This window comes from Cottoperca gobio, chromosome 7 (genome assembly GCF_900634415.1).
Source record: "Cottoperca gobio chromosome 7, fCotGob3.1, whole genome shotgun sequence".
Lineage (NCBI taxonomy): Eukaryota > Metazoa > Chordata > Actinopteri > Perciformes > Bovichtidae > Cottoperca > Cottoperca gobio.
In genome coordinates, this window is record NC_041361.1 from 9,219,114 (window position 1) to 9,244,175 (window position 25,062).

General features: G+C 40.6%; 3 protein-coding genes across 12 annotated transcripts in view; 1 reads left to right on the forward strand and 2 right to left on the reverse strand.

The window, feature by feature from the left end:
- Positions 1-269: 269 nt before the first annotated feature.
- On the reverse strand, positions 270-7,371 carry etv7 (ETS variant transcription factor 7). 3 transcript variants are annotated; one of them, XM_029435548.1, is made up of 9 exons: positions 7,225-7,371; positions 5,958-6,105; positions 5,659-5,823; positions 5,403-5,570; positions 4,166-4,255; positions 3,897-4,040; positions 3,278-3,420; positions 3,042-3,142; positions 270-2,945 (listed from the first exon to the last, which is right to left on the reverse strand). In XM_029435548.1, exons 2-9 carry the CDS (start codon positions 6,070-6,072, stop codon positions 2,780-2,782), a joined length of 1,092 nt encoding a protein of 363 aa, XP_029291408.1. In that variant the 5' UTR covers positions 6,073-6,105; positions 7,225-7,371; the 3' UTR covers positions 270-2,779. The 3 variants fall into 3 exon arrangements, with proteins under 3 accessions (XP_029291408.1, XP_029291407.1, XP_029291406.1); XM_029435547.1 differs by lacking the exon at positions 7,225-7,371 and adding an exon at positions 6,356-6,693 and having other exon boundaries at positions 4,166-4,252; XM_029435546.1 differs by lacking the exon at positions 7,225-7,371 and adding an exon at positions 6,356-6,693.
- Positions 6,599-14,169, forward strand: ube2t (ubiquitin-conjugating enzyme E2T (putative)). Of its 6 annotated transcripts, XM_029435575.1 has the most exons (13): positions 6,851-6,983; positions 7,272-7,344; positions 7,896-7,960; positions 8,078-8,334; positions 8,661-8,843; positions 9,027-9,227; positions 9,860-10,082; positions 10,420-10,532; positions 12,419-12,488; positions 12,595-12,700; positions 12,799-12,897; positions 13,341-13,424; positions 13,834-14,169. In XM_029435575.1, exons 8-13 carry the CDS (start codon positions 10,424-10,426, stop codon positions 13,948-13,950), a joined length of 585 nt encoding a protein of 194 aa, XP_029291435.1. In that variant the 5' UTR covers positions 6,851-6,983; positions 7,272-7,344; positions 7,896-7,960; positions 8,078-8,334; positions 8,661-8,843; positions 9,027-9,227; positions 9,860-10,082; positions 10,420-10,423; the 3' UTR covers positions 13,951-14,169. The 6 variants fall into 6 exon arrangements, with proteins under 6 accessions (XP_029291433.1, XP_029291436.1, XP_029291435.1 ...); XM_029435572.1 differs by having other exon boundaries at positions 9,027-10,082; XM_029435577.1 differs by having other exon boundaries at positions 9,027-10,082; positions 10,423-10,532.
- Positions 14,170-14,296: 127 nt separating this feature from the next.
- Positions 14,297-25,062, reverse strand: part of lgr6 (leucine-rich repeat containing G protein-coupled receptor 6) — a 63,755-nt gene continuing 52,989 nt past the window's right edge. For all 3 annotated transcript variants that reach the window (XM_029435523.1, XM_029435521.1, XM_029435522.1), the window contains 14 exons: positions 24,159-24,374; positions 23,909-23,980; positions 21,574-21,642; positions 21,066-21,137; positions 20,859-20,930; positions 20,461-20,529; positions 20,047-20,118; positions 19,719-19,784; positions 19,555-19,626; positions 19,022-19,093; positions 18,370-18,495; positions 17,331-17,482; positions 16,734-16,814; positions 14,297-16,593 (listed from right to left, as the gene is read on the reverse strand). In XM_029435523.1, coding sequence (XP_029291383.1) covers positions 15,338-16,593; positions 16,734-16,814; positions 17,331-17,482; positions 18,370-18,495; positions 19,022-19,093; positions 19,555-19,626; positions 19,719-19,784; positions 20,047-20,118; positions 20,461-20,529; positions 20,859-20,930; positions 21,066-21,137; positions 21,574-21,642; positions 23,909-23,980; positions 24,159-24,374 — 2,467 coding nt within the window. In that variant the 3' untranslated portion in view covers positions 14,297-15,337. The remainder of the gene's footprint in view (positions 16,594-16,733; positions 16,815-17,330; positions 17,483-18,369; positions 18,496-19,021; positions 19,094-19,554; positions 19,627-19,718; positions 19,785-20,046; positions 20,119-20,460; positions 20,530-20,858; positions 20,931-21,065; positions 21,138-21,573; positions 21,643-23,908; positions 23,981-24,158; positions 24,375-25,062) is intronic.

Below are 25,062 nucleotides of genomic sequence, written 5' to 3' on the forward strand. Positions count from 1 at the left end.
AACTGGTGAAAATCAAAGACGCATTTCCTTCTTTTAAAAGTAGAGCAAGTTATAGCATCCAGTGGAGAGTGGGTGACTGTTTCACAATCGATGTCTTTTAAACCATTCTCAATTAGACATACCATATTGGTTATGCCCATGTGATATAACATGCAGCTCAATGACTTTTTATCTGTTTCAATTCTCAGAAGTTAACAAATGAACAGTTTTGGCTTTTCAGAATTACTAAAAATAAAAATTCTACAAAAGAATAAATCTCTCAAAACAGATTTTAAGCAAGTCCTTTCTTTTAATATTTTAAGCATCAATGTTTTTCTTAGGATTTCACAGCAATCATTTCCAAAGGGACAACTAAGGTTGTAAGATATCAAGCTGGTGGTTACAGTTCTTTTCCAATTGCTAACACACTAAAATTACACAATTTCTGGGAAACGAACAATCAAGTAGCAAAATATCATCCCAGATCTGTACAACTCATTCTCAGCCTCACACTTTTTACAAAACACTAAACACACTCATCTACCATGACGTCACTTCTTTGCCTTTTCAATGCAAATGTAAAGAGTGCGGTCTAGACCTGCTCTTTGTGATAGTGTCGAGATACATTCTGTTATGATTTGGTACTATATAAATACATGCTACATGCTTTATGTACTATATTCTATTTAGAATATGATCTGCTCTGATTTTCAGTGCAAAATGCAAGGTTTGGGAATACATGCTGATTTTACAATGTGGAGAGAAGTACATATTTTCATCAGTGTGCAGTAACTGGTCTTGTGTGTTGTGTTTGGTCAATATATTTATGTAGTTTAATTTCAATATCTCTCAAAACTATATCATTAGAAAAGTGCAAATGTTAAAAGTGTTTTTTGAGAACAGCAGTGTGTAACTGGTTCAAACTGTATCAGCTTGTAGGAACCATGTGTGCGCCATACGATGACAAAATTGGGTGTTTATGAATTACTGTATAGTTTTGCATTTTGCAAACGATCTGAGGTGTTCTGCTACCTGTGTGTGTGCTTGTGTAAATTGTGTGTAGTCAAAATAATCCGATTTTATTTATTTACATTAGAAGTATGAGTATGTGACAAATACATCTCTGGAAATGAGTTTCAACTCATTAGTTTCAACAGAGTCGTTTACATCTAGGTCAAACTTAGTAAGGAAAATATTTGAATGTTCCTGTTTTTTTTTCAAATGTTGTAATATTTACTACCAAACTGAGGAAACAAATGTTAATATTTCCATCTGACTCTTCCAGGTAAATATCCTCCTACAAACACATTTAAATGTATTTTATCTATCTTAATACAACACAGCAATTTCTATAAAAGTAGTTCCCGCTTAAATAGACAATAATATACAGATAAGAAATTTGATATATTATAATATATGTACCCAAGACTTCCTGGAAAGTTATATTGATACTGAGTGTATTATCTTGGTAAAATGAAGTAAATTAAAATATAATAGGTAAACTTAGTTTGCAATGATCCTAATCTGCTGTCTTGGAGGTAAGGTTATTTATCAGCAGCTGTGCCATTGGCTACAATGCTACCACAGTACAACCTGAAGTTACAGAGGCCAGTTTTGATGTTGGGGTTATGCAAGGAGTACTGTGAGTGTGTTTATGTTGTTGTCTATATTTTATGACCTTACTGATACATTTAGCCAAAGACACAACTATATGTTCGTAAGGAGATTGTAGTTCTGACCTGTGTGTTTGTTTGTCTTTGTTTTAAGTAGAACAAAACTGAACTTCAGCCTCACACAGTCTCTTCTTCAACCAAAGCCAACTTTACAACTGCTGCACTGAAAACACTGACTCACAAGAGTTATATGGCTTTAGGAGGCACAGCTTTGTAGATTTTCTACAGCCATTTCAACCAAGTAATTTAGATCCGAGATTTGACCCACCCACCGTAAAGGGGCCGCTACATATTACATTGAAAGGCAAAATGACAAGAGGCAGGCGAGTGAGAAAGTGGTAGGACAAAAAAATTGACAAACTCCATTTTCTATCTTGCCATTTCACCTGCCTTGTACAATTTTAGTCTAAAGACATTTACATAAATAATGACATTTTGTTGAGTTTCCTTCTGGCAAACATCCATCTTGCAAAACTGCAAGTGGGTCACACTTTTTATGCCCAAATACTAGATCACGCGGGCTGAACCCATTTGTTTTCCTGGACAACTTCCCGAGTAGTAGTAACCAAGGTATACAAAACATGCAATACAGAATATTTATTTAAGCATTCACAATTATTAACCTATAGGCTGTAAAAATTCAAACTAAACTGCACAAACTGGCATTTAACCTGCAACACAATACATTTTATATGACACTAAAGATCCCTCTACCATGCCTCATCCTATTTAACAACAATATGTGACAAACTGGATCAATATCAGTCATTGCCACCACTTAATGCAACACCTATATAGTATATGGAAATAAGTGCATCTTTTGTATAGATTATGTTGAGCAAACCTGAGTAATCTCAGATATAATGTTTGAATATGGGTGTGATTTCTTCAGCTTTCCTCGTCCCTTATTATTAGTGTACGTTCTGATCATAGTGATAAACATTGATTCACAGCAATATGAAAAGCAATATCACAGTGCAAAGAATCCTTAAAAACTACACTTAACAGTGCATTTTGTAAAACCTGTACATGCATAGGCTATTTTCTGAACACACATGTCCATTCTATTCTGTAATCATCTGTGTTTTTGTATTATTATTTAGGACATTTAACACATGGTTTCTTTTCTATGGAGGATGCTGTGGGGAAGCACGATCTGGCGAAACCTCAAAATGGTCTTCACTGAACTCGTGTGTAGGACTGCTGTCAGCTGTCTCCTGAGGTTGAGTGTCTTCCAGGAACTCGGTTTGGTCAGGCCGCAGAATCTTGGTGTTCTGTGGGAGTTTCAGAAACCTGAAAGGAGGTAAATAAGATGAAATGACAATAAATGCGTTTGTTGTTGAGGGAGAAGACAGGAGGAGAATAAGACGATGAGAAAGGGACAGGGACCTGAAAAGGAGTTTTTGTCCTCGTTCCTTTTTGATGATGTTGAGCTTGTAGTAGTGCCGCAAAGCCCGGGACATTTTCTCATAGGTCATATTGTCTCGGTTCTGTAATAGATCATACATCAAGGGCCTGTGTTACAACATTTAGTCTGCTCCTTTGTCCCCTGTTTTTGCTTTTTAGTGTTCTCCAGCTGTGTGTGCATTTTCCTTGTAAGATGAACCACACAGATTGTTGCTCACCTTGTGATTTCCCCAGAGACGTGCCAGACCATTGGGATCGACTACCCTGAACACAAGGTTGTCCTTGTGTTCCCATCGGATGTATTCTTGGTAACGGTCGTCACACAGCAGCTGATACACATAGTCCCACAGCAGTCTGCACTCTGGCCATGATTAAAACAGCAACAAAGCGTTTACTACTATCATCAATTATCGGTATTTTAAGCTCAAAGGTATCATTTTCAAATACAACTCCAAAGCCTTGTTCATAATATAGCATGCATGCATTTGTAAGCTTGTAACTCTTAAAAAACAAGAGAATAAAATTACTCTGGACTCATCTTACCGGTCTGAAGCTATTTGCAGCTCACACTCACTCTTTATTGTTTCAAGTTTACTAGTCTGTGTTGCTCTTTGCTCCGCCTCACAAACAAAACCAGATTGGCAAAGAGGACAACTCAAGTAAAACTGTTGCTGAAGAACAATGTTATATGTTTTTATGTTTTCTGCCACCTATAGTCAAAATGGACTTAATGCAGTTTTCTTTGCATATCTGTGCACCTTCTCTAGAACAAAATACATATGTTTATGCATATTTTCAGAGTGAATACTGCAGTACAACTGTTAATGAATAACTGACCTGGGATGCGGCCGTTGGCTTTGTGCATTGAGCTCCTTGACTTCTCCCTACTGGACAGGTTGAGCGGCTCCTGGATGACTGTTTCTGTTTGGGGAGGACACTGAACTTGGTTGTGGGGCAATGCAGAGACAGCTGCTGATCTATCTAAGAGAGAGAGAAGGAAAGATACAGAGAGACACAAAGAGAGAAGGAGACAAAATCAGACATCACAGCAAATAATGACAACTGCAGGGCGCTGTATTTATGAAATTGTCCTTTGTTATACCCACTAGTATGCGTCAGTGTAGCAGGGTACGTGTACATGTGTGACATGTGTCCTGGCTGGCTGGTGGCAGTTGTTACAACAGCTGCCGAAACTGCTGTGGTGACAAAGAAGGAAACTGTGAGATAAATATGAGGAACTGGGACAAAGAGCTAAACAGAAAGCAAAAGTGATTTTACAACAGCTCAAACTTATGACAAGGTGAATGCAACACACAACACAACTGTCACTACATACAGTGTGCAGAAGAAAGCCATTTAGATTCTGGAGTTGTAAGAGATCACGACACACCCACGGGCACAGATCCTACTCCTCATAATGGAAAGCTCCTTTTTTATGGTAAGACAAACAACAAGTGTGTGTTCCTCTACTGAAAGGTAAAATGTCCTAACCACAAGTGGTGTAAGTAAATTAACTTAGGAACTGTTTTGAGATGCCAGTAGCACTTTAGCGCAAATTTATACCAAAATATCATGTTTTTGGTCCTCCACATTTTTCTGATGTGTGCAGCTGCATAGCACATTATATATGATGCAATGCAGTTGATTAAACCTCTTACTTTAATAACATATAACGTGGTGAGCCATCTGGACTATTAACAACATTAAAAAGTTGCGATCAATAAGTTAACACCCTGAAAAAAGGCCATTATTCATTGTACTGTTTTATTTCAATTTTTGAACGCAGGACTTTTACGTGTCATTCGATATTGTGGTTACTTTTTACCCCCCGGTCCTCACATGTATAGAAAAAGTATATTTTAAAATGTACATTTAAAATGCATTTAAATAGCATTAGGGTTGAGGGTAGGCATGCTTTGGTCAGGGTTAAACTTTAGCGATTAGGAATAAGATTGCAATGTATGTCCCCACAAGTAGAGTTAAAAAAAAGATATATATATAACACAGAGTATGAATTCCAGCATGTGTTTGCACATGCACATGCTGATCAGGAAGAAATTGTGTCCACAATCTAACCACAATAGATTAGTTTGATTTGATACACCACCAACTCAAACAATCAACTATGTGTGTGTATGAACAGTACGTGTCTGTGTTCTTTGCCCAGCCACGCACTCTGCTTACAGTATGTGACGATCTGACAATCTTTCCTGTATTTTATAGCTATATGTTTATATGTATGTATGTTTGATTATATTTGTTTAAGTAAATTAGTAATATTCTCTGCGTTCTGTTGAACTGATTCTGCATATGTTTTTAAATGTACTCCTAAACATTGCTGACCTTGGGTGTCATTTACTGTGCGAGGCAGGGGCTCTTGGACACTCTGAGGGGGTATTTGGCAGCTGACTGGGCTCTGGCTGAGTCCAGTTGTCAGTGAATTTGAGAGTTCACTGACAACACTCCTCCTCTGCTGTTTTACACACTGTAGGATCTCATACAGAACATCGCCTGTAGAAAAGAAAGGGGTGCATATGAAAACACAGGCGTAAAAAAAACAGTCAGCAAACTCTCTTTCTGCATGAACACTTGTTTCTACCTGAGCTGGGGCAACGCCTTCTGAAATCCTCCTTTGTGAGCAGGCACAGGGCTCGACCGTTCATCTCAAAGTGTCCCTTTTCAGGCCGTCGCAGTGAGTACTCCCTCTGAGCCCAGCGGAGCCAGTGGCCAACGTCCTCCTTGTCCCACAGAGATGGGTTTATTCCTATAAAACAGGTGCACATAATTCAAAAACACACTGTTACCGGGGGTGTTTGTGCTTTTGTAGAGGCTGCTGCGTCTACTTTGCTGCATGTTATTGATGTAGTGGTATCTTCTAGGTAAGAGAGATTGACTCACGCAGCCGTCCAGGTAGATGCCACAGGTCTTCCTGTGTGGGAGGACCGAGCAAGGGAAGCTGGTTTGGGGGGGAGTGATGCACACTGAGAGGAATGTTGGCTTGCCTTCCATGCATTATGGATTGAGAACTGTTTGATCTGTTTTCTTGCTGCAAAACATCCACACACATGCCCATGAGTACAATTACACACCCATTAGTGGCAGTACATAAACAACTATGCAGAGTGATTTTAAAACACTTTATAGTGGCAGTACAGAACCACAATGCAGATGGATTTAAAAACATTTTACCTAAAATAAGTAACCTCAACAATAGCAGTTGGCCATAGACTAAAATTGAAAGCTTTCAATCTAAAAAAAAAAAAAAGAGTAGTTAGGCTCCTGTGCCCTTAACTTACCTTGACCAAGGGTGACGGGGAAACGTTCTCCATGGAAATGCACTTTATCTGTTCGACTATAAATAACTGGATGATTTCCTTATAAGCATACATATAACTCGTCCAATAAATGAAACACACTGCATGTCAAACTTCCCCGAACTCCATTTTAAATGAAGAAAGTATAGGCTAAAACTTTCGCAGAAATAAAACCACTATTTTCACAATCGACCCTTCCGGGAAATGAAAACGAAAGAAATATAATCCTTGCAAGGGGTGTGTGCAAAACAGTCTGATTGGAGGAAGCAACAGCGGAGGACATTTCCAACGGTATATGATTGCACTTGTTAAGCGATCGAGCAGCGTCTTTATGGGAGCGTTGCATAAATTACATCTTATTAAGTATGAGGAAAACTGTTAGTCTATAGCTAACTCGCATTACATAGCTCACTTAATAATGCTTGTGTTGGGAAAATACGTTACAATTGCAAAGAGTGAGTGATTAAAACCCGTGGGAGGTAAGTGAATTACAGACACAGCAGCATGCTCGCCTAGTAGTTTAACTAGAAATAGCTCCTCCTCTAACTGAAGGAGCAGAAGTCCAAACAGACCAGCGGCTGAGTTTCCAGACGCAGGCTGCTGAGACGAAGTAGGTAAAATGCAGCAATTTAAAAGAAAAAGTATTCAAAACCAAAGTCATACTTAAATAAAGTAGCCTACTATCAGGCAACATTTACTTGTGTTAGTTTTACTAGTATATGATATGTTTGGATTAATGTGACAATGTGTGTGTAATGTTGAATGTTACTGCTGTAGTTGTTTTTGTAGTTGCGCTAAGAAATTCCCACAAAGTTGAAATTAGTTCAGCATTGACCTGGATTGTCACTGACCTTCTAAAGCGCATCCATTGAGATAACAGCTGCAATCATCAACACAGGCAAACAGGGGCGGTAACTATACATACAACTAACAAGCTGCGCTCACTGCAAGGCTCTGGGCCCTACCTCGCGGTGAGAACATTTCCTATCATGTGAAGGCCTCTTAAGATCGTCCTTGTGTGTGTGTTACGTGGCTGACTTACAGCCCTGTTTACAGCTTTGTGATTTTCCAGCTGATCCAAGTTGTTGTTGTTGTTGTTTTTAAACTGCTAAAGCTCAAATTTGTCTGGAACTGGAACTGCTCCATAGACAATTAATTGGGACATTTTGAAATGTTGTTTTGATAGAGGAATGATCTGAGTGTATAAGAACATTTTCTGTTTTACAACCGAGATCCCTACAATAAAATAAAACTCATATGGGTATAAAAAAAAGAACAAAAGTCTTCCATTCATTGTCTATGGTGCAGCTCCAGACTTTATACTTGATGACATCACAAGTTTGAAACTTACTTTTCTGGTTTCTGGAAATGTTTACAAATATTGATTTTTTATATATATATATATATATATATATATATATATATATATATATATATATATATATATATATATATATATATATATATGTATATATGTATATATGTATGTATGTATGTATGTATGTATGTATGTATGGAGTAGTAGTCTCTGTGACTTCCCAAAGACTATGTCACCCCACACTAAAAGAAGTGCTTGAATTAGCAAAGGTATGTACAACATTGGGCTATGCTAGTTACAATTGCAATGCATTTTGTGTATGAAAATCTCTGGAAACGTTTTGTAGCCATCTGTATAAAAATGTATTTTCTGTCATATTTCAACAGTGATGTGGGCTGAAAAAATTGGGAAACAGTTGGGCCACCCGACACAATCCGTAGCAGGGTAGCTGGTCAGTAAGTTCCTTAAAGTGCACAACTGTATTCTTGAGGAGAGTGTTGTGCAGCTGTCTGGGATCCAACCTGAGGACAAAGTGCTGGAGCTGGGTCATGGCCCGGGTCTCGGTATGCAGTTAGCAGCCAAACTGCTCACAGAGCCCACAGGCCGTCTTATAGGGGTGGATTATTCAGCATACATGCACCAGGTGAGCCATGAATACTGACCGAGTGGAATAAAGTATTTAAATTCAAGTTTGTTCATCACATACATGTCATGAAGTCTGTTTTAGGAGTAGTCTTAAACGCAAAGTACAAGAGACATTAACAAGCCTCTCTAGCCTGCCTAAACTTGCCACATACGAACTGTAAGCCTACACTAACAAAGAAAAAATAGAAAAAAAAACATGAGCAGACAGAAGCTGATAAAACTTTCGCTTGTAGTCTGGGACATTATTGTATTTGAAGTGGTGACATTACCTTTATTACTTTTTTTTTTTAATAGTAGCATATTTCTCTTTTATTCTCTTTACAGATGGCAAGTGAGCGATTTGAAGGAACTTTTGGCCAGTGGGAAAGTGACCGTACAACCTCTGTGATGTAGCAGCAATGCCTCTGGCAGACAGCACTGTGGACAGAGTTTTTCATTGTAACTGCTACTACTTCAGTCCTGACATCAGGAAGGGAGCCACAGAGATACACCGGGTTATGAAACCAGGTAGGACATGACGTTGTAACAGACTTTATTTTCAAGGCTGAGTTGTTATCCAAAATAAAACCATCTCAAAAGGTTTAGAGATTTACTATTTTCTCCTAGTTGTGACTTTCTGAGCAATATAGCTGTTTAGTAATGTTTCTCTGCACTATTATCATTCCTCTTTCTCTCTTGAACCAAACCCAGGAGGCCTGATGGTGACCTCGCTGAGGCTGACACATGTTGCTGCTTTTGCAGCAAAGCAAGTGATGCCATCGGAGAACTGGCGCCCAGACTCTGGCTTCACTGATGTCAGAATGGAAGACAACAGCACAAACGCATTACTTTTCAGGCTATCTATGCCATTGCCTCAAAATGAGATTGAAATCAAACTGCAAGTGCGAGATTGTGCGTAGTCTACCCAATTTTGTTATTGTGAAGTTTTGTAAAACTGACAGTGTTTCTGACAATTGCGTCTCCTCTCTATGGCAGATTTTAAATCCAAGAATGGAAACAAATTGAACACTTAAATGCAGTTAAATACAAAGTGTTATTTGTTTTGTTTTGTTTAATAACTGAATTCATCTTTTTTTCATTGTGACAAGAGTAATCCATGACATAACATTTTTGATATACATAAAAAAATACATACGCTCATTGTAACTATACTATTTATACCTCACACACATAGTAAAAGTAAACACACACACACACGTATATAAAATGTAATCAAATTCAAGTTAAAGTAAAAAAGAGGTGATTTGGCTAAACTGTAAGTAAAATAGGATAACAGAAGGAATAGAAACAACTAATATGTTTCAGTGTCAGTGTTCTGCACTGATTGACACAATTTGAAAAAGTCTATAAATATGTACATTTTTGCGTACCACCAAATGGAAACCTGTGCTTTATGTCACGTTGGGTGGTTCAAAATGTTGTTGTTAATGAAGAACTAGAGGTCAAAGTGACTTAAAAACAAGTTTATCCAACAAACCATGAATTGCCGTATCATGTTGAAACTACTAACAATTCAACGTTAGGTGGCGATCGTGCTCCGATTGGGTGGAAATCGCCAATCGAAGAAGAAGAAGAAGAAGAAGAAGTAGAAGTAAGAAGAAGAAGAAGAAGAAGAAGAAGAAGAAAGAAGTAGAAGAAGAAGTAAGAGAGGGAAATCCAAAACGTCTCTCGACGTTGTTGTGAAGTGAAAAAGTGAAGTTGAGCTGTAACAGCGGCTGTGAAGTGGACTGTCAACGCGGATGAAAAGTAAGGGGTTGTGGTTTATTAAGTAAACAACATCTTATTTAGACTTTGGCGTGGTTATTGCACTCAAAAATATACTAACATGTTTCTGTAAACACATCATTTAGCTAACGTTAGCATGCGTTAGCTTGGAGCTCATAAAACCTAGCTTACGTTAAAATAGTCAACGTTAGGTGTTTACTGGATGATTTCAAAGGCAACAATGATTGGACACAGGGCTAATTAAACTATTAAGTAAGTGGGCCATTTATGCCTGGTCAAAACGAACACATAAATAAACGAGGAGCAAATATCACCACTTTGTGTTTCATTAATAAAGACTCGTTCACTCCACGTTCAGCAGAATGCAGAAGGCTTCCCGTTTGAAGCGTGAACTTCAGATGCTGAGCACCGAGCCACCTCCAGGGATAACATGCTGGCAGACCGAGGAGCAGATAGACGACCTCCGGGCACGTAAGTATTGGAAACCACACATGATATAAAAACAAAAATAGTCTGAAACTAAGGATATCTTGAACCAAAAGTGTGTGTGTGTGTGTGTGTGTCCGTCCTACCAGTCAAAAGTTAGAACACACTGAATGAGAACAAACTTTTGGCTGGTACTTTGTAGTTCCTTTCATTACCTACTACTGTTTGGCGGTATAGGGACACAAAAGCAACACTAATCCAATGTTCATGCTACAGAACAGGTCTATAATAATTGTAAATCACTAGGATCACACTTTAAGGATCTTAAAACTACACAGATAATGTACAAAGCACAAAATGATTATGAACGAGTGAGCTCAAATAGTGGCAGAGGCACTCATTTAATTGCTTAACCTATCATTGTTTGGATGATAAACTAAAATAATATAAACTAACGTCAGTTGGCACTTCTGGGATAGGCTAAAGGAATAGGGTTAGGTTTAGGGTTAGACGGTGTGGTCAAGCTACATTGTAAATATGAATAAGATGCATGGTATATGATGAGAAACTATAACACCTTATTTAGAGCCTATAACTTACAAGGATCTATCATTTATAACTATAAGAGCCTATGCCATTACACTCCTAATTATAGGCTATTATAATATTTAGGCTGTATATACACACTTGTGTATATGCACTCTTTTTCACAGTTTGCCTAGTCTATCTCATCAGCACACTTTGGTGAGGCAGTAGAAGAACCTTATGAGTGTAAAGCTTGATTTTCATCATTACAGCTGTTTTGAACTACAGATGATAAATCCTAGTTAAAGACCTGTGACGCTGCCTGTTGCACCTCCCACTGACCTGCTGCTGTTTGTGGTAGATGTATGGCAAGTCACATACACAACACTATGTAAAAAAACTTATTTTTGTCCTGTCTTAACAGCATAAGTGTTTGAGAGAGGCAGTTAGAAGAACCTAATCATGTAAAGCTTGATCGTCATCTTTCCAGGCAGCTGTTGTAAACTGCAGAGGACCAATCACAGATATAGACCCAAAACCCCAAACATGTAGGCTATACTGTATATAGACTTCTACATTTCTCAATGATTTACAGGATTCTAATTTAAAATCAGGCTCCTCTTTGTCCATCGAAAGGACAGAGGGAAGTTTAAGTCCTCCATCAAACTCTGTCTTGCGGCAGCAGTCAGCTGCAGCCATGCTGTCTCTCAGAATAATGTTTTCCTGCCGTAAAGAAGAAAGTGTGCTCAAAGTATTTATTGCATATTGATGTTGTTCACCACTATTGCTTCAAACATGTAGAGCATTTACAAATAGATCATATTTTGATCTAAAAGAAGATAAAATAAATAAGCAGTGGGTATGTGATTGAATGATTAAATGCCAGTATATATCAGATATTAATTTTGATGCAAAAGCTGTAAAACAATAAGACTTTATTTATTATTTTTAAGAAATTAAGAATGTGTAGTTGTATTTGTTTATCAAATACAAAAAAACAAGTTTAAAAATAAGGTTGTAATTGTATTTAAAACTGAGATATTATTATAATTGTGTAATAAATGTGTGGAACTTTTGTTTTTGTATAGCTAAAACCTAGTAGTTAAAGCGTTGCCTATTAGCATACGCTATGTAAAGAGAGTAAGTTTAATGAGCTTAAGCTTCAGCTGACACCTTTTCAGTCAGTATTTTTTATTTGTTTCCCACTTTAATTGAATGTCTTATTGTCATTAAATTATGTGCATTCATTTTGGAAAATTGTTAATAAGGGCTGAAATAAATCACCACTACTACTATTCTCAGCGTAATACTGCATTTGTTCTCAGAAATACCACATACAGTATATGACAAGCTGAATATTTGTTCCATCTAGCTGATGATGCATTCTTTTTTCCTCTGGTTTACAGAGATAGTGGGGGGAACAGAGACCCCATATGAAGGTGGACTCTTCTCCTTAGAGATCATGGTCCCAGAGAGGTACATTTTCTCAAAGCTTTACTATTTATATGTTCTCCTTCCCATTTCCACATTATTAACATGCACTGCATTCTATTAGGGCTGACATGCTGTTTTCCTCTTATAGGTACCCATTTGAGCCTCCCAAAATGCGATTCTTGACCCCCATCTACCACCCAAATATTGACAATTCAGGACGTATCTGTCATGATGCCCTCAAACTCCCGCCAAAGGTAATAACGGATTACCAACAAAAACATTTTTGTTTCTGATTCACGTCCATCATTTGGTTTTAGTCAAATTTGTATTGTTTTTTTAAATTATTATTCAGGGTGCCTGGAAGCCATCCCTGAACATCTCCACAGTCCTCACCTCCATTCAGCTGCTCATGGCTGAGCCCAATCCAGATGACCCACTCATGGCTGATATAGTAAGTGACACTATGAGTCTTACAGACACAGATATCATACTACCATCTAGAGTAGCATAACGATTACATACAATCACATTGTGATGGTTTTATTTGTTTTTGTGAATATTCTAATATAAATATGACTATTTGACAATAGACCTTTTCCAAAACTTTGATTTGGACATCAGAATACATAAAAACTAAATAACACTAGGCTTTGAATTTGTACCTGGAAAATAATTGAATACTCTTTCCAGGATGCATTTTTATTAGAAGCAAGAGGTTTTTATAAATGCCCGAATAACTTGTTTATATAACAGTCTGAAACACTTTTACCTCTTGTCACAAAATACAGCCTCTTGCAGTCTGAAAATTGCAGTAGATAACATTTTAATTGTAATACAATTGTGTATCTCCGCCGTATACACGTGTAAAGAAACGTTTGCATATTTTGAATGCAGTCATCAGAGTTCAAATACAACAAACAGCTGTTCATGGAGAAGGCCAGGAAGTGGACACAAGAACATGCTGTTCAGAAGAACATGGTAAGTGTCTCTGGTTGAAGCAGTTGTAACATTTTACTGTTGTTCATGATTTGAAATGATACATGAGTTGTCCTCTTAAACCTTTTTAGTTTCATTATGTACTAACTTCGGGTAGGCTCCATTATTCTTAGTTGTTGACATGATTATGTTCACTTGCTCCACAGCAAGGTACTGGCTGTCATCGTGTTAGCTCTGTGTAGTGGTATATTTTACCCACAAGGTGATGCTGTAATCCCTCGATAGGATGTTGTCTACTAACTTAATATTCACTTCCAACAAAGTGATGCAGACTGTTTGATTTAATATTCAAATGTTACCTCCACATTTCAAAATTCTCAGCTTTGGGATGTGGAGCATACATGGTCAATGCTGTCATGGCCCTAAATAGTTTGTATCTGTCTCTGTTCAGGGAGTCGCGGAGGGAAGCAAAGAAAATACTCCAGATCATAAAGCTTCATCCCGCAAAAGAGAGGCTTTCGGTTCACAGCAGGAAGCAGACGAGCCAGCAAAGAAAACCTGTGTGTAGTTTCCATCTTGTTTGTTAGAGCCACAGGTCTCTCTTCTCCAGAGCCACCAAGCCGTACACACCTGTCCACATATCAAGACTATGGTCTTAAATGGAATATGTAGTGCTAATACTTACTACTTATTATTGATTCCTTTTCTAACTATATATTTATATGTATGAATTGTATATTTTGTTGTGATATTAAAGTTTATTTTGAACACCAATTCATCAAACTAATTTAATTTATGACATACAATGCTTTGCCGTGTGTAGAGTGGGTGCATGTTTCACAGTAGCAGCATAAGCAAAGTGGTTGATGGTATATACAGTATGAAGATAATAATTTTATTCAAACATAGGCTTACCAGTTGTATACAAAGTATGTACATCCTAAATAGCAAGGTTTTTTTTTTTTTTTACAAACTAAGTATTTATTTCTTAATATATAAAATTATATATTTGCTGTTTATCATATAAAAAGGGAGACAAACATAAGGCTGTAGTGAGTCAATACCATGCTAGTTCAGAGGTAGTTACATTGTATGTACATATTGCTAGCCTACTCTAATGTCTGTAGAAAGATAGCTACATCCCATTCAGTCTGTATAACTGCGTGCCTCCTGTTTGCAGATTTGCATATATGATACAAAATATTGTAAACCAAATGGAACTGATCCGTTTCCTGTTGCATTTTTCTACCACTTAAAGAAGAACTTTCTCATAACAGCTAATACACAGTTGCAAAGAAAACGTATCTGACAATAACATTTCTATGAATGACAAATGTTAGCTTACTCTGGTAAAAAATGTCCTGGTGTGTCTGATAATGACTCCCTTTCTTTGAAACAGACATAGCAATAGGTTAGAACTTATATTTTAAAACAAACAAATACGATAACCACTTAGAATACAACCAAACAATCTGTAACTTCTAAGCTGCATGTCACGTGATCACATTCCAGTATAAACATGTACACTTACAATTCTACTTGTTCTACCTTAATCCCCCCCCCCCTGGCTAAACCATTGATTTGTCTGATGCTTAGATTTTCCATGTAGTTAACAGCTTTTTATTTGAGCTTTCCTTTTTGTCATGCGAGTCGATGACTGACGCAGTCCACTGGGTGGTGTCTGAAATTGTCTTTTTTTTTTTAACAGACATGTTAAATTGTGATGTTTCCTTTTAATAGTCTTTACTGTAAAGGGAACTTTTATTTGCACTCCATTTTCAGAGGCACTTTGTTGTGTTCTCATAGACTTCTCTTGAGTACTCTACAGTCTCTGTGTGGACTCATTTTGAGCTGCTTGCGGATTGATAACCCAGAGCTGGTCTTGCTTCTGCTGTTCAATGAAGGTCCTTTAGTGTCCATAGTGTCCCAGCTATTCACACAGCTAGCTTGGAGGCTCATGGATGAGAGGTGAGAGAGGAAGTCATGGTAGAGTGATACAGAGGGCAAGTGTTATGAATCAATTCTTGATCCAAACTCTTCAGACATTCATCGTCATTCGGGCTCCCTCTTCCTGTCACCCTGTCTCTATCTCTGGCTGTGGGAGTGGGTATCTGGCAAGGGATGAGTGGAACAGAGGAAGTAGAGGAGCAATGGGAAAACCTGATTGGATCCAGTCGGGGTTGGAGAGAGGACCCCCCACTGTAAAGGGCGTCGGCATCAGCGAGTGACACCTGTGTCGACGAATCGGAGCAGGAGCTCTTCTCTGTCTCCACAGAAACCAGTGAGTCCAGGGTGCGGTCCCGGCGTAGCTGTGGACGCGCTTTGGGGTGAGGCCAGAAGAAAAACTGGGAGTGGTCTCGTGTGAAAAGGAGGAAGAGGAGGGGATTGAGGCAAGCAGGCAGGGGCTGGAGAAGCAGGAGAACTGATTTTAGCACCTCCTCACCCAGAGAGAGAAGACCCAGGAGGGAGCAGAGGGAGAGAAACGCTACTGGTACATAGAGGAGGCCATTGGTGAATATTAGCCAGGCAACATGTTTGATCATCGCGCAGTCCCACAGGCCCTCACATTCTCCCCTCAGTAACTCCCAGTATAGGCGGATGTATGAGCCTGTGACGATAAGCAAGCACAAGGTGTTCATCATAATGAGCGCTAAGGGAAAGCCCAGGGAGGATGGCAGTCGAGAGGACGGGGGTGGCAGGGGTGAGGGAAGGCAGAAAGGCGAGGACCCGTACTCCCCAACTCCTAGCAGTGGAAGAGAAGCAAGGGTGAGGGAGAGAGTGAGGCAGAAAAGTGCACATGTGCGCACACTCCCAAGGGATGGGGACTTCCCATAGGCACGGGCACATGTCACGCTCACGCCACACTGCACAGCCGCCAGAGTCAACAGCAGCACGCTTGCTTCAGACGCAAACACCCAGACCCATCCTGTCGCCTGACAACCAGGACCCCCCTCCCAGCGGGCACCGTGGTGACCAAATTCTCCCAGGGTTAGAGCATCCACAAGGGCCAATGTGCATGTACACACACCCGTCAGCAGGTTGGAAGCACCCATGCAGGCCACAGTAAAGCGGAGCGGTGACAGGTAGCCGGGTGAACCGAAGAGGGAGAGGAGCAGGAGGGAGTTCCCAAGAAGAGACACGAGGGAGATGGACCACAAGCCCACACGCACCAGCCAGCTGCCCAACAGAGAGTCACAGGGTCGGAAAGGACCTGCAAACACACAAATCATCAGCTGTAGATAAACTAACTGTAAACTGTAAATCCATGGCTCAATTTCTTTACACTGTAGTTGTGATAACCAGTCTGCAAGCCAGTTGATAACAGATTGATCATCATCACTGAAGGCGTACCTGGAGTGGGTGTGCATTGGACACTAGTCTGTAGTTTGGATTCCTCTATTTCTAGTTGGAACTCCTCCAGGTCAGGGTCATCTGGAATAAAGCATTGTCAGGGTTACTTTGTGTAGGATATTCTGCATGTGTAACACACACTATATGCATGTTAGGTTGGTGCAATAAAGGAGGTGAGTTACCATATTTTGCAATAAAGTGAAACATATTTGGCACTTGCATAAAATGTAATCATCATGGCTGTTCTTTATTTATACAGCCTATTATTTAATGGTGGTTTAATCATCTTTTCTTAGTGTATCTTGGTACACCCAGCAATTGTTTATTTTCAGCTTTAATGGTGTAGGTTTAATGGTTAATGCTTATATTGTATGCCTGCCACAGGAATGCATGGAAGGGTCAACATTCGAGTGTAATTGCGTGTCAGCTGCCAGGTAGCTGTGGTTTCATCAAGGCTCTGACATGTTTCATGTGGGCTTGTGTCAATAATTCGGCATTGAGCACAGACATATGGGGCTCAGATTTCTGTCTATTACTTTCCCCCTCCCGTTCCGGGTGTGTACCATGTGTGCTATACTGCACATATATCTTTCTTACAGTGTGTATCAGCGTGGATAGGGTACATGGCTACTGTCCTCTTGTGTAGGTCCTCGTCAGTGCTCTGCTCTGTGTCCCACTGGCTGACTGGCTTGTAGCTATCACAGGAACCATACACACAGCACTGGTAGGCATAAGGCATCTCTATTACCCTGCAACAAACAGATGGAACAGTATTGACAATAGACCAGGAAAAACAATGCCACAACAGATGGTCTAACAAGTGCATAACGAAATGGTAACACAACCTTAACTCTTACCTGATGTTCATTTTAATTTGAGCTTGAGCATTACCAGCTTTGCTTGTACATACAATTTTTGGATATCCACATTAACGTGTCACAAGAGCAGCTTCAAGTGCTTATGAATCTGTTCCTGAGTTTATGTGACAAATGAAATGACCCATCATCTATAGGGTAGCGTAGGTGAAACTGTCAGCGTTCTCGAGTCTGGATTAGCTGACTTTGTTGTGGATGGCTGTGTGCAAACATTTACTGTACATGTGCATTGCTTTTGAAATGGCTTCCTGCCAGGAGATCTGTTTTGAACGATGTTCTACAGTAATGCTGACATTGCCACTTGATCGCTTGCCATCTCCTATGTCTTTAAAACTCGCTCTCCATTTTCACTGCACCTTTCCAGGCCTTCAGGGATCTTTTCAACAAGAATTAACTTGCTGCTGACAAACGCTTTCCTCATTGTTAAAGTTCAGTTCAGGAATGGCTTGCAGAGTTACAGTGTGATGAGTTCATTGTTAACCTTCGCTTTTTAATTGAATATGTTAATAGAAAATTGTGAGAGGAGGGATAGTTAAAGGGATGGGAAGTGATGCATTGTTCCTTACAGCCACAGGTTACACACCTGGGAAGGTTATCATGTTACGTAAGTGATGAGAAAACAAAATACAAGAGCAAATAAAAGGGTGTGTGTGTGTGTGTGTGTGTGTGTGTGTGTGTGTGTGTGTGTGTGTGTGTGTGTGTGTGTGTGTGTGTGTGTGTGTGTGTGTGTGTGTGTGTGTGTGTGTGTGTGTGTGTGTTACCTCATACGGGGGAAGTAATCAGGACTGAAGGCCTCATATAATTCTGTGTTGCCTCGCAGCTTGAGATGGGTGAGACCCCCCAAACCTGCAACAGGTACTGAGATGAGACGGTTCTCAGTCAGGTCGCTGAGTTGAAAGAAATTGAGAAAGAGACAGGGGAGGAAGGGTGTCAGATCAGGCCAAGTCGGTGTTTACAAAATGTGTTTTCATTTCACATATTGCCGAGGGTCATCCTTGGTAACAAAAAGGCCTTGTCTCATAGATATTTTTAAACTGTTCAGACAAGGCTCTATCAGATTCCCTCCAGATAACACTTTGTGTCAGATGTAGTGCATCTGCTTGTTTAGTTACGCATTCTTCAACCAGTCTTCACACAATGAAGCAGTTTGTATTGGCATGACCTGAGATGAATCTCCTGGCCACACAGAGTGGTTTTTTTTTCAAACAATAAATGCATATCAGTGTTCTCTGTAGACTCAGCCAAAGACAACACGTTTTCTGTGGTACACGCAGTCGAGTGTTTGTGTAAGGCGAAGGCTCTGACATACAGCCTAACTTTAATTAAAGATGCACAAACTCCAGCAAGCCTTCTAGGGGAGAACAGTGACACTGCAGAAGTCCCGCTGAGAGTAATGTATCTGTGTTTACTCACAGTTTGATCAATGAGTGAAGCGAGGCAAAGGCATCCAGGTGGATCCACTCGATCATATTCCAGCTCAGATCACTGACAGAGAAAAATAAACGAGAAGTGAAGTGAAGTGAAGTGGACTGAAAGGAATTGTAATGAAACATTGTATTTTGTAGCTTGATCACCACTAGATGTCAGTAATAGGTTATAAGTCTACATAGTTTGATCTTGACCCATGCTTCCCAACCTTGTTGGCTCATGACCCCTTAAAAGGAGCCTATGTCTACTTGGGACATCTCATGATACTATCAGTGGTTTTCCCTCCACGGATTGTTTAATTTAGATATTTCTTAGACGTATAACCATCAAGTACATCTCGAGCAAAATTTAGTGTAGAAGAATTATGTTTTGTTTTTCTCCTCTCCTATCCTATTAATCATCTGATGAACCCTCAGATATATCTTGGTGCAGTCCTGACCCCAAGGTCGGGAATCACCGATATGGACGATGAATGTGTGACGTGTGGGAGAAAAGAGTTACAACAAAGGATGACTTACAGTGCTCTCAGAGAGGTGAGCTGCCGGAAGGTGCTTGACTCTATCCTCCTGATTTGGTTATGCTGCAGCCCTCTGTTGAGAGAAATACATATAAACCTGCATTAGAACAATGTGGAACGTGCAGGGAAACATACGAATGTTGATTTTGCATATGTTGAACCCACATCTCTTGCAGAGCAGAACAGTGGTAAAAGCTGGGCAGATCCTCAATCTGGTTGTAAGACAGCTCCCTACAACAACACACAAAGCACACATAAACACAGTGACCAGCTGTGGATTTACAGCGTGGGAAATTATGGGGGTGACAGTCGGCTCTGTGAGCAAGGCGATATAGCAGGACAATAAAAAAACAATTCGGGGGGGGTGATTGGATTTCATAGCACAGTGATTGTACAAATGATTGCTTGGGGGCACAACTCTCCACAGTTGAGTTTTGTGTATCCGTTGTTGTACCTCTCAGTCCCCCCCCCCCCCCCATGTGTGTGTACTCACAGCACTCTGAGGCGAGGCAGCTGCTCACATAGATCCACAGGGAGAGCTGATAGACCAGCCCGAGTCAGCGTCCTATAGAGAAAAGGAGAATCCTCTCATCATTGTTGAAGTGCAAGCAAGCGAAAGGATCCCCCAGTCCTGTGAGTCTAACTTGGTCAGACAGGGAGCTGTGTAGGTTCGCCAAACCTGTCTCTGGCTGGCATAACTAGCTTACCCCTCCCTCTTCTGAGTGTCCTGTTCCGTCCCTTTCTTTCATAGAATCCTTAAACACATATTCTCTCTTTTTTTCTCTTCTGTTGATCCTTATCTCTCCCCACTCTTTTTCTCTAATGTTTTTGGACCCCCAAGATTGGTCCTCGACCTCTGTGTCTTTTCACATTCTTCGCTGTCGTACGTGGTAAAGGAGACACTCACAGAATTTCCAGGCTGGTGGTTCCTTTCAGATCGGGAAACTCTTGAATCTGGGTTGCCCCGTTAAGGGAGCTGCAGCAACAGGGAGAAAAGTGTCAGAAAACTCTCCTTCTCCCTCTCCCTCTCTGTCTCACAGCTCATTTCAGCCATCAAACTTTTCCTCCAACATCAACACATGCTGTTTTGGCTGTCTCACAAGACATCATAAGTCACACCATTCAACATGTTCTTACAACACACTCTCTTACCACATCAGCACTGAGCATAGCAATACGCTAACACAACATCATTCAGTAGGCCATTACACATGTCCACTCAACTCTCACTGCTAGGGACAGAGGATGATTTAAACATTGTTTGGGCTAACTCACTGGAATGGTCCCTACTGACCGCATACTCACAGTGTGTGCAACTTAGGTAAGAACTGGAAAGCGGATTTCCCCACAAACTGGATGGGGTTCTCGTAGAAATGACTTCAAGAAAGAAAGAGACATTTGATTTGGACATGTTCTGATTCATTTGTTTGTACATGATGTTGACATAAAACAACAAAGTCGTGTGTATCGAATACAATATCTGCATATTGTAGCATTAAGCATGAAGCTCACATGGTTTGGAGCTGAGGGTTTCCCACAAACGCCCTCTCAGGGATGGCTTTGATATTGTTGTTATGGAAGCCCCTGCAAATATAATAACATGCTGTTAGTCAGACAGTTTATCAATATGTTTCTGATTTTGTGTATGTGTGTGTGTGTGTGTGGGTTTGGAGGAGCGAGAGGCAAGTCATATGTCCTCAAGTTGCACCTGCCATTGCACAGCTGAAAAACATTTTTGGATAAATGAGATGTAAACACGCACACATACGCTGTATCTGTCACATATGCACGCCGCCGAACATCTGCTGAAGCTGAGGGGAAAACATGGTTTGTGTGCGTGCATGTGTCTGTGTGTATGTGCAGGCGAACGGGTGCGTGGGTGTGTAGCCAGCACCTGCTTAGGGCGAGAGAGATTGTATCCGAGTGCCACATTAAAATCACTTAACGGGATTACTTGGGATAACGCAACCATGATAGTCATGTCAGGCAGGTGTGTTTTTGTGTGCAAGTGTGTACTCACAGTTCCTGAAGCTTACTCAGTGTCCGGATGGCCACAGGGAACTCCTGCAGATCATTGTAGTTTAAATCCCTGAAAGAGAGACGGTAAGATAAACAGTCATGATTAGATCATTTGTTGAAAAAGTCCAAGGCATGATAAAGATTTAATTTCTCTTAATCGTAATTCAACCATACATGATATTCTGTATTTCCATGTGTGAGAAAGTGTGCCTGATTGCATATGTATGCGCAGCCATTTCCTCTCCAGCCTGAGAGGCTGACAGCTGTAGAGTGTGAAGTTTGGACTTGACCTTTGACCTTTGCTGCTCTGACCTGATTATTTAGGTCTGTCTCTGATTAGTTTCCAAGGAAACGCTGTATCAAAACAACAATTGCTACAGTATAGTTGACACAGTTCATACGCAGGGGGCAGGGAAAGTTTTCTTTTACTGTATTTCTTGTCTGTATATGAGTATGTGCTGTAGACTGTTCTTGTGTATATGGGGAAAGTGTGTGTGCATGTTTGTGGATACAGTCTTTTGCCATATTAAGACATGTGCCTGGGTATGCGTGCTGTCTCCATCGAGGTTAAAGGATATCTAAAAGTACTAAGTCATAGTCAACTGGATTTGTTTTTATTCTTTTCAAGTATAAGACGGCAAAGATTCCTTTGATGAAGTACTTTTAGATATGCATGTTTGTTTTTCCCCAAGTACCGGTGGGTGTTGTGAAATCTGTCTGTCTGTGTCTGCTCTGTCTTGTTTGCATATGCCGTTTTGTTTTCCAGCAGTCCCCTGGACGGCATCTCGTAGTAATGATTTTATAATACACGCTAGGGGTTGGGGAGGGTTGTGGTGATGCAGATGGCCTCTCGTATTTCTCGTAAGCGAGGCCGCTGTGAGAGATTAACCCCTCATACCAGCGCAATCCCCACGTCAATGACACCTGTCATTTTATCCCGCTGAATCATCTGTCTCTCCTCACCGCTGACGGCCCAAACACTTTAACACACACTATTCTGGTCCAGAAATCTCCATCCGTCTTTTTCTCATTCTCTAGTTTCCCTTCATCCCCTTTTGCATGGCTCTCCTGACTTTACACCCTATTCCCTCACATTTCCCAGCATGGATAATGGCTTTTAAGTTGAGTGTTAAGCTGGCCATACGCTTGTGAGTGCACAGGCAGAAGTATTTTCTTATCTGCACACACACACACGCAAGTGCCCACACACACACACATGCTCATAAAAAAGGAACGCATCATTTTTTACACTTCAACAGGTTGTTAAGCAGCTTGCCAGAAACTGTGTTTTCATCAGACCACCGTGAATTTAGCAGGAGACACGGTTACACTGTCTCCATTTCTCTCGCTTTCTTTCTTCACATCTTTCATATAGCTGTCAGTTTTCTGCGGTTTCCATATCGGTGTGTGGTTAGGAACCAGTTATTGAAGCTACGGCACGTACACTCGCACAGCTCTCCTGTAGCCATGCTGAGCCGTATTTGACCTCAGCGCTGCCTAGCAATTACTTCTACAAAATACAGAGGAATCTGTTGATGTTACTTTAAGGTAATCAAAGAGGAACTTTTCATCTTCACATTCCTGTCGTTCATTTGTTGGTTGTGGTTTTGAGAAACGTTCAAGCACCTGCTGGACTTGCCGGGACATTAATCTTTATGACTTTATGATTTAGCGCTCCACTTCATTTTTCTTTGGCACACTTTGGTACATAAGATTTCTAAAAACACATTCATTTCAGGTGTTCCCAGTAACACTAAACACAAAAAGAAACAAGGCTGTAGTCAGACACAGAATGTGAGTAAATTGATGGCTCTTGGTTATATGAACTTTTTGAGGTTATATTTTAGAGGTACTCCAGGGCAATGTGGGAGAGAAGACCAAAACAGAATTAATGTTGATACTTGCTGATAATTTGTCATCACAAAGCCAGCATCAGTGTTTTGGCAAACAGAGCAGGTAGTCATTTGGGCCTATGTAATGAAATAACTTGCGTGCGTGCATGCGTGCGTGCGTGCGTGCGTGCGTGCGTGCATGCATAGGTGCGTGCGTGAAAATGTCTTGAGTTCAACCTGCAATAGTAACCTATGACGAAAAAGAGTGTGTGTGTGCGTGCGTGTGTGCGCGTCTGTGTGTGTGTGTGCATGCGTGCGTGCGTGCATGTATAGGTGCGTGCGTGAAAATGTCTTGAGTTCAATCTGCAATAGTAACCTATGACGAAAAAGAGTGTGAGTGTGAGTGTGTGTGTGTGTGTGTGTGTGTGAGTGTGAGTGTGAGTGTGAGTGTGAGTGTGAGTGAGTGTGTGTGTGTGTGTGTGTGTGTGTGTGTGTGTTACTCACAGTGTCTCCAGACTGTATAAACCTTCAAAACATCTCGCGCCCATACTTTGGATCTGGTTGTTATGGAGATGCCTGGAAGAAGGACACAAATATTTTTCAAGAAGAAATCTGAACTTACTTTCCTAAAAACGTTTCCACACTGCAATCATCACCGCCCTGTTCTAAGTGAACGGAACAAATCATTTCTCTGGTAAGTTGAGAAACCTCGACTCAGGAGAGTTTTAAGTAAACAAATCATGATGTCACTTACAGTACGACAAGGGCGGAGAGGTTGGTGAATGCATAATCTGGGATGTGTGTGATCTGGTTGAGGGCCAGCGTCATGGCCTGCAGGGAGGGCAGAGAGTCCAGGGCCGTCACTGGGATCTCTGTAAGGGAGTTGTCGTCCAACCACAGGTGTCTCAGGGAGCGAACTCCTCTGAAGGCCCCAGCCGGAACCTCAGACAACAGGTTCGCATCAAGACGCCTGCAGGGTGAAAGGAACTGAGCTTAGCCAGATAATCACCAAGTCTAAGTACGGCATGTTTGCTTATGTGCATGTGTAACTGACTGTGCTTGTGCGTGCATTAGTGGTTGTGTGTCGTGGCAATAAAACACTTTGGCTCACAGGAAGGTTATTATGAGAATTACACATCTTTTATTCTCCTTCTTTCTTCTTTGCTGAAGTGTCTTAGAAGCTCCGCATTATGATTTATTCCCATGCTAAATAAGCTATGTCTAGCTCCACCAGTACAGACATGTATGAAATGTAAGATGAGTTAAATGGAGATACAAACGTGTAGGAACGGTTGTGACCGGCCTGTTTTTATTCTACCTCATCTCAGTTACGTTGTGTAACGCCGACTTCCCTCAAAGCCTGAAATTTGGAAAGACTGAAGGAGGGGAGAACAGTTGAAGACGAATCTTCAGCTGTTCCTCCCTTTGTCATTCTTTCCATTGAAGTCCCGCCGTCGCCATCAGTCTTTGACGCTTCCACCACTCATACACAAACACAATATCGGACACACACACGTTCTCGCACATGCACTTTCATCTCCTCGACCATACGAGACCTAACAAACCTTTGTCCCCTCTCTCCTTCTGTGTTCTCAACCCACAGGCAACAAGTGTGGACTGTGACACACACACCACCCCCACGTGAATGCATACACGCT

Bases quoted from the DNA above. Each gene is read 5' to 3' on its own strand.
- ube2t (XM_029435573.1), top strand. From the start codon at position 10,424: ATGCAGAAGGCTTCCCGTTTGAAGCGTGAACTTCAGATGCTGAGCACC. The intron at 12,701-12,798 runs GTAATAACGGAT...ATTATTATTCAG, and splicing joins CCCTCAAACTCCCGCCAAAG to GGTGCCTGGAAGCCATCCCT. The intron at 12,898-13,340 runs GTAAGTGACACT...TTTTGAATGCAG, and splicing joins ACCCACTCATGGCTGATATA to TCATCAGAGTTCAAATACAA.
- etv7 (XM_029435546.1), bottom strand. From the start codon at position 6,448: ATGTATGCTTATAAGGAAATCATCCAGTTATTTATAGTCGAACAGATA. The intron at 3,143-3,277 runs GTGAGCAACAAT...GATCTATTACAG, and splicing joins GTCTCTGGGGAAATCACAAG to AACCGAGACAATATGACCTA. The intron at 2,946-3,041 runs GTCCCTGTCCCT...ACCTCCTTTCAG, and splicing joins GGACAAAAACTCCTTTTCAG to GTTTCTGAAACTCCCACAGA.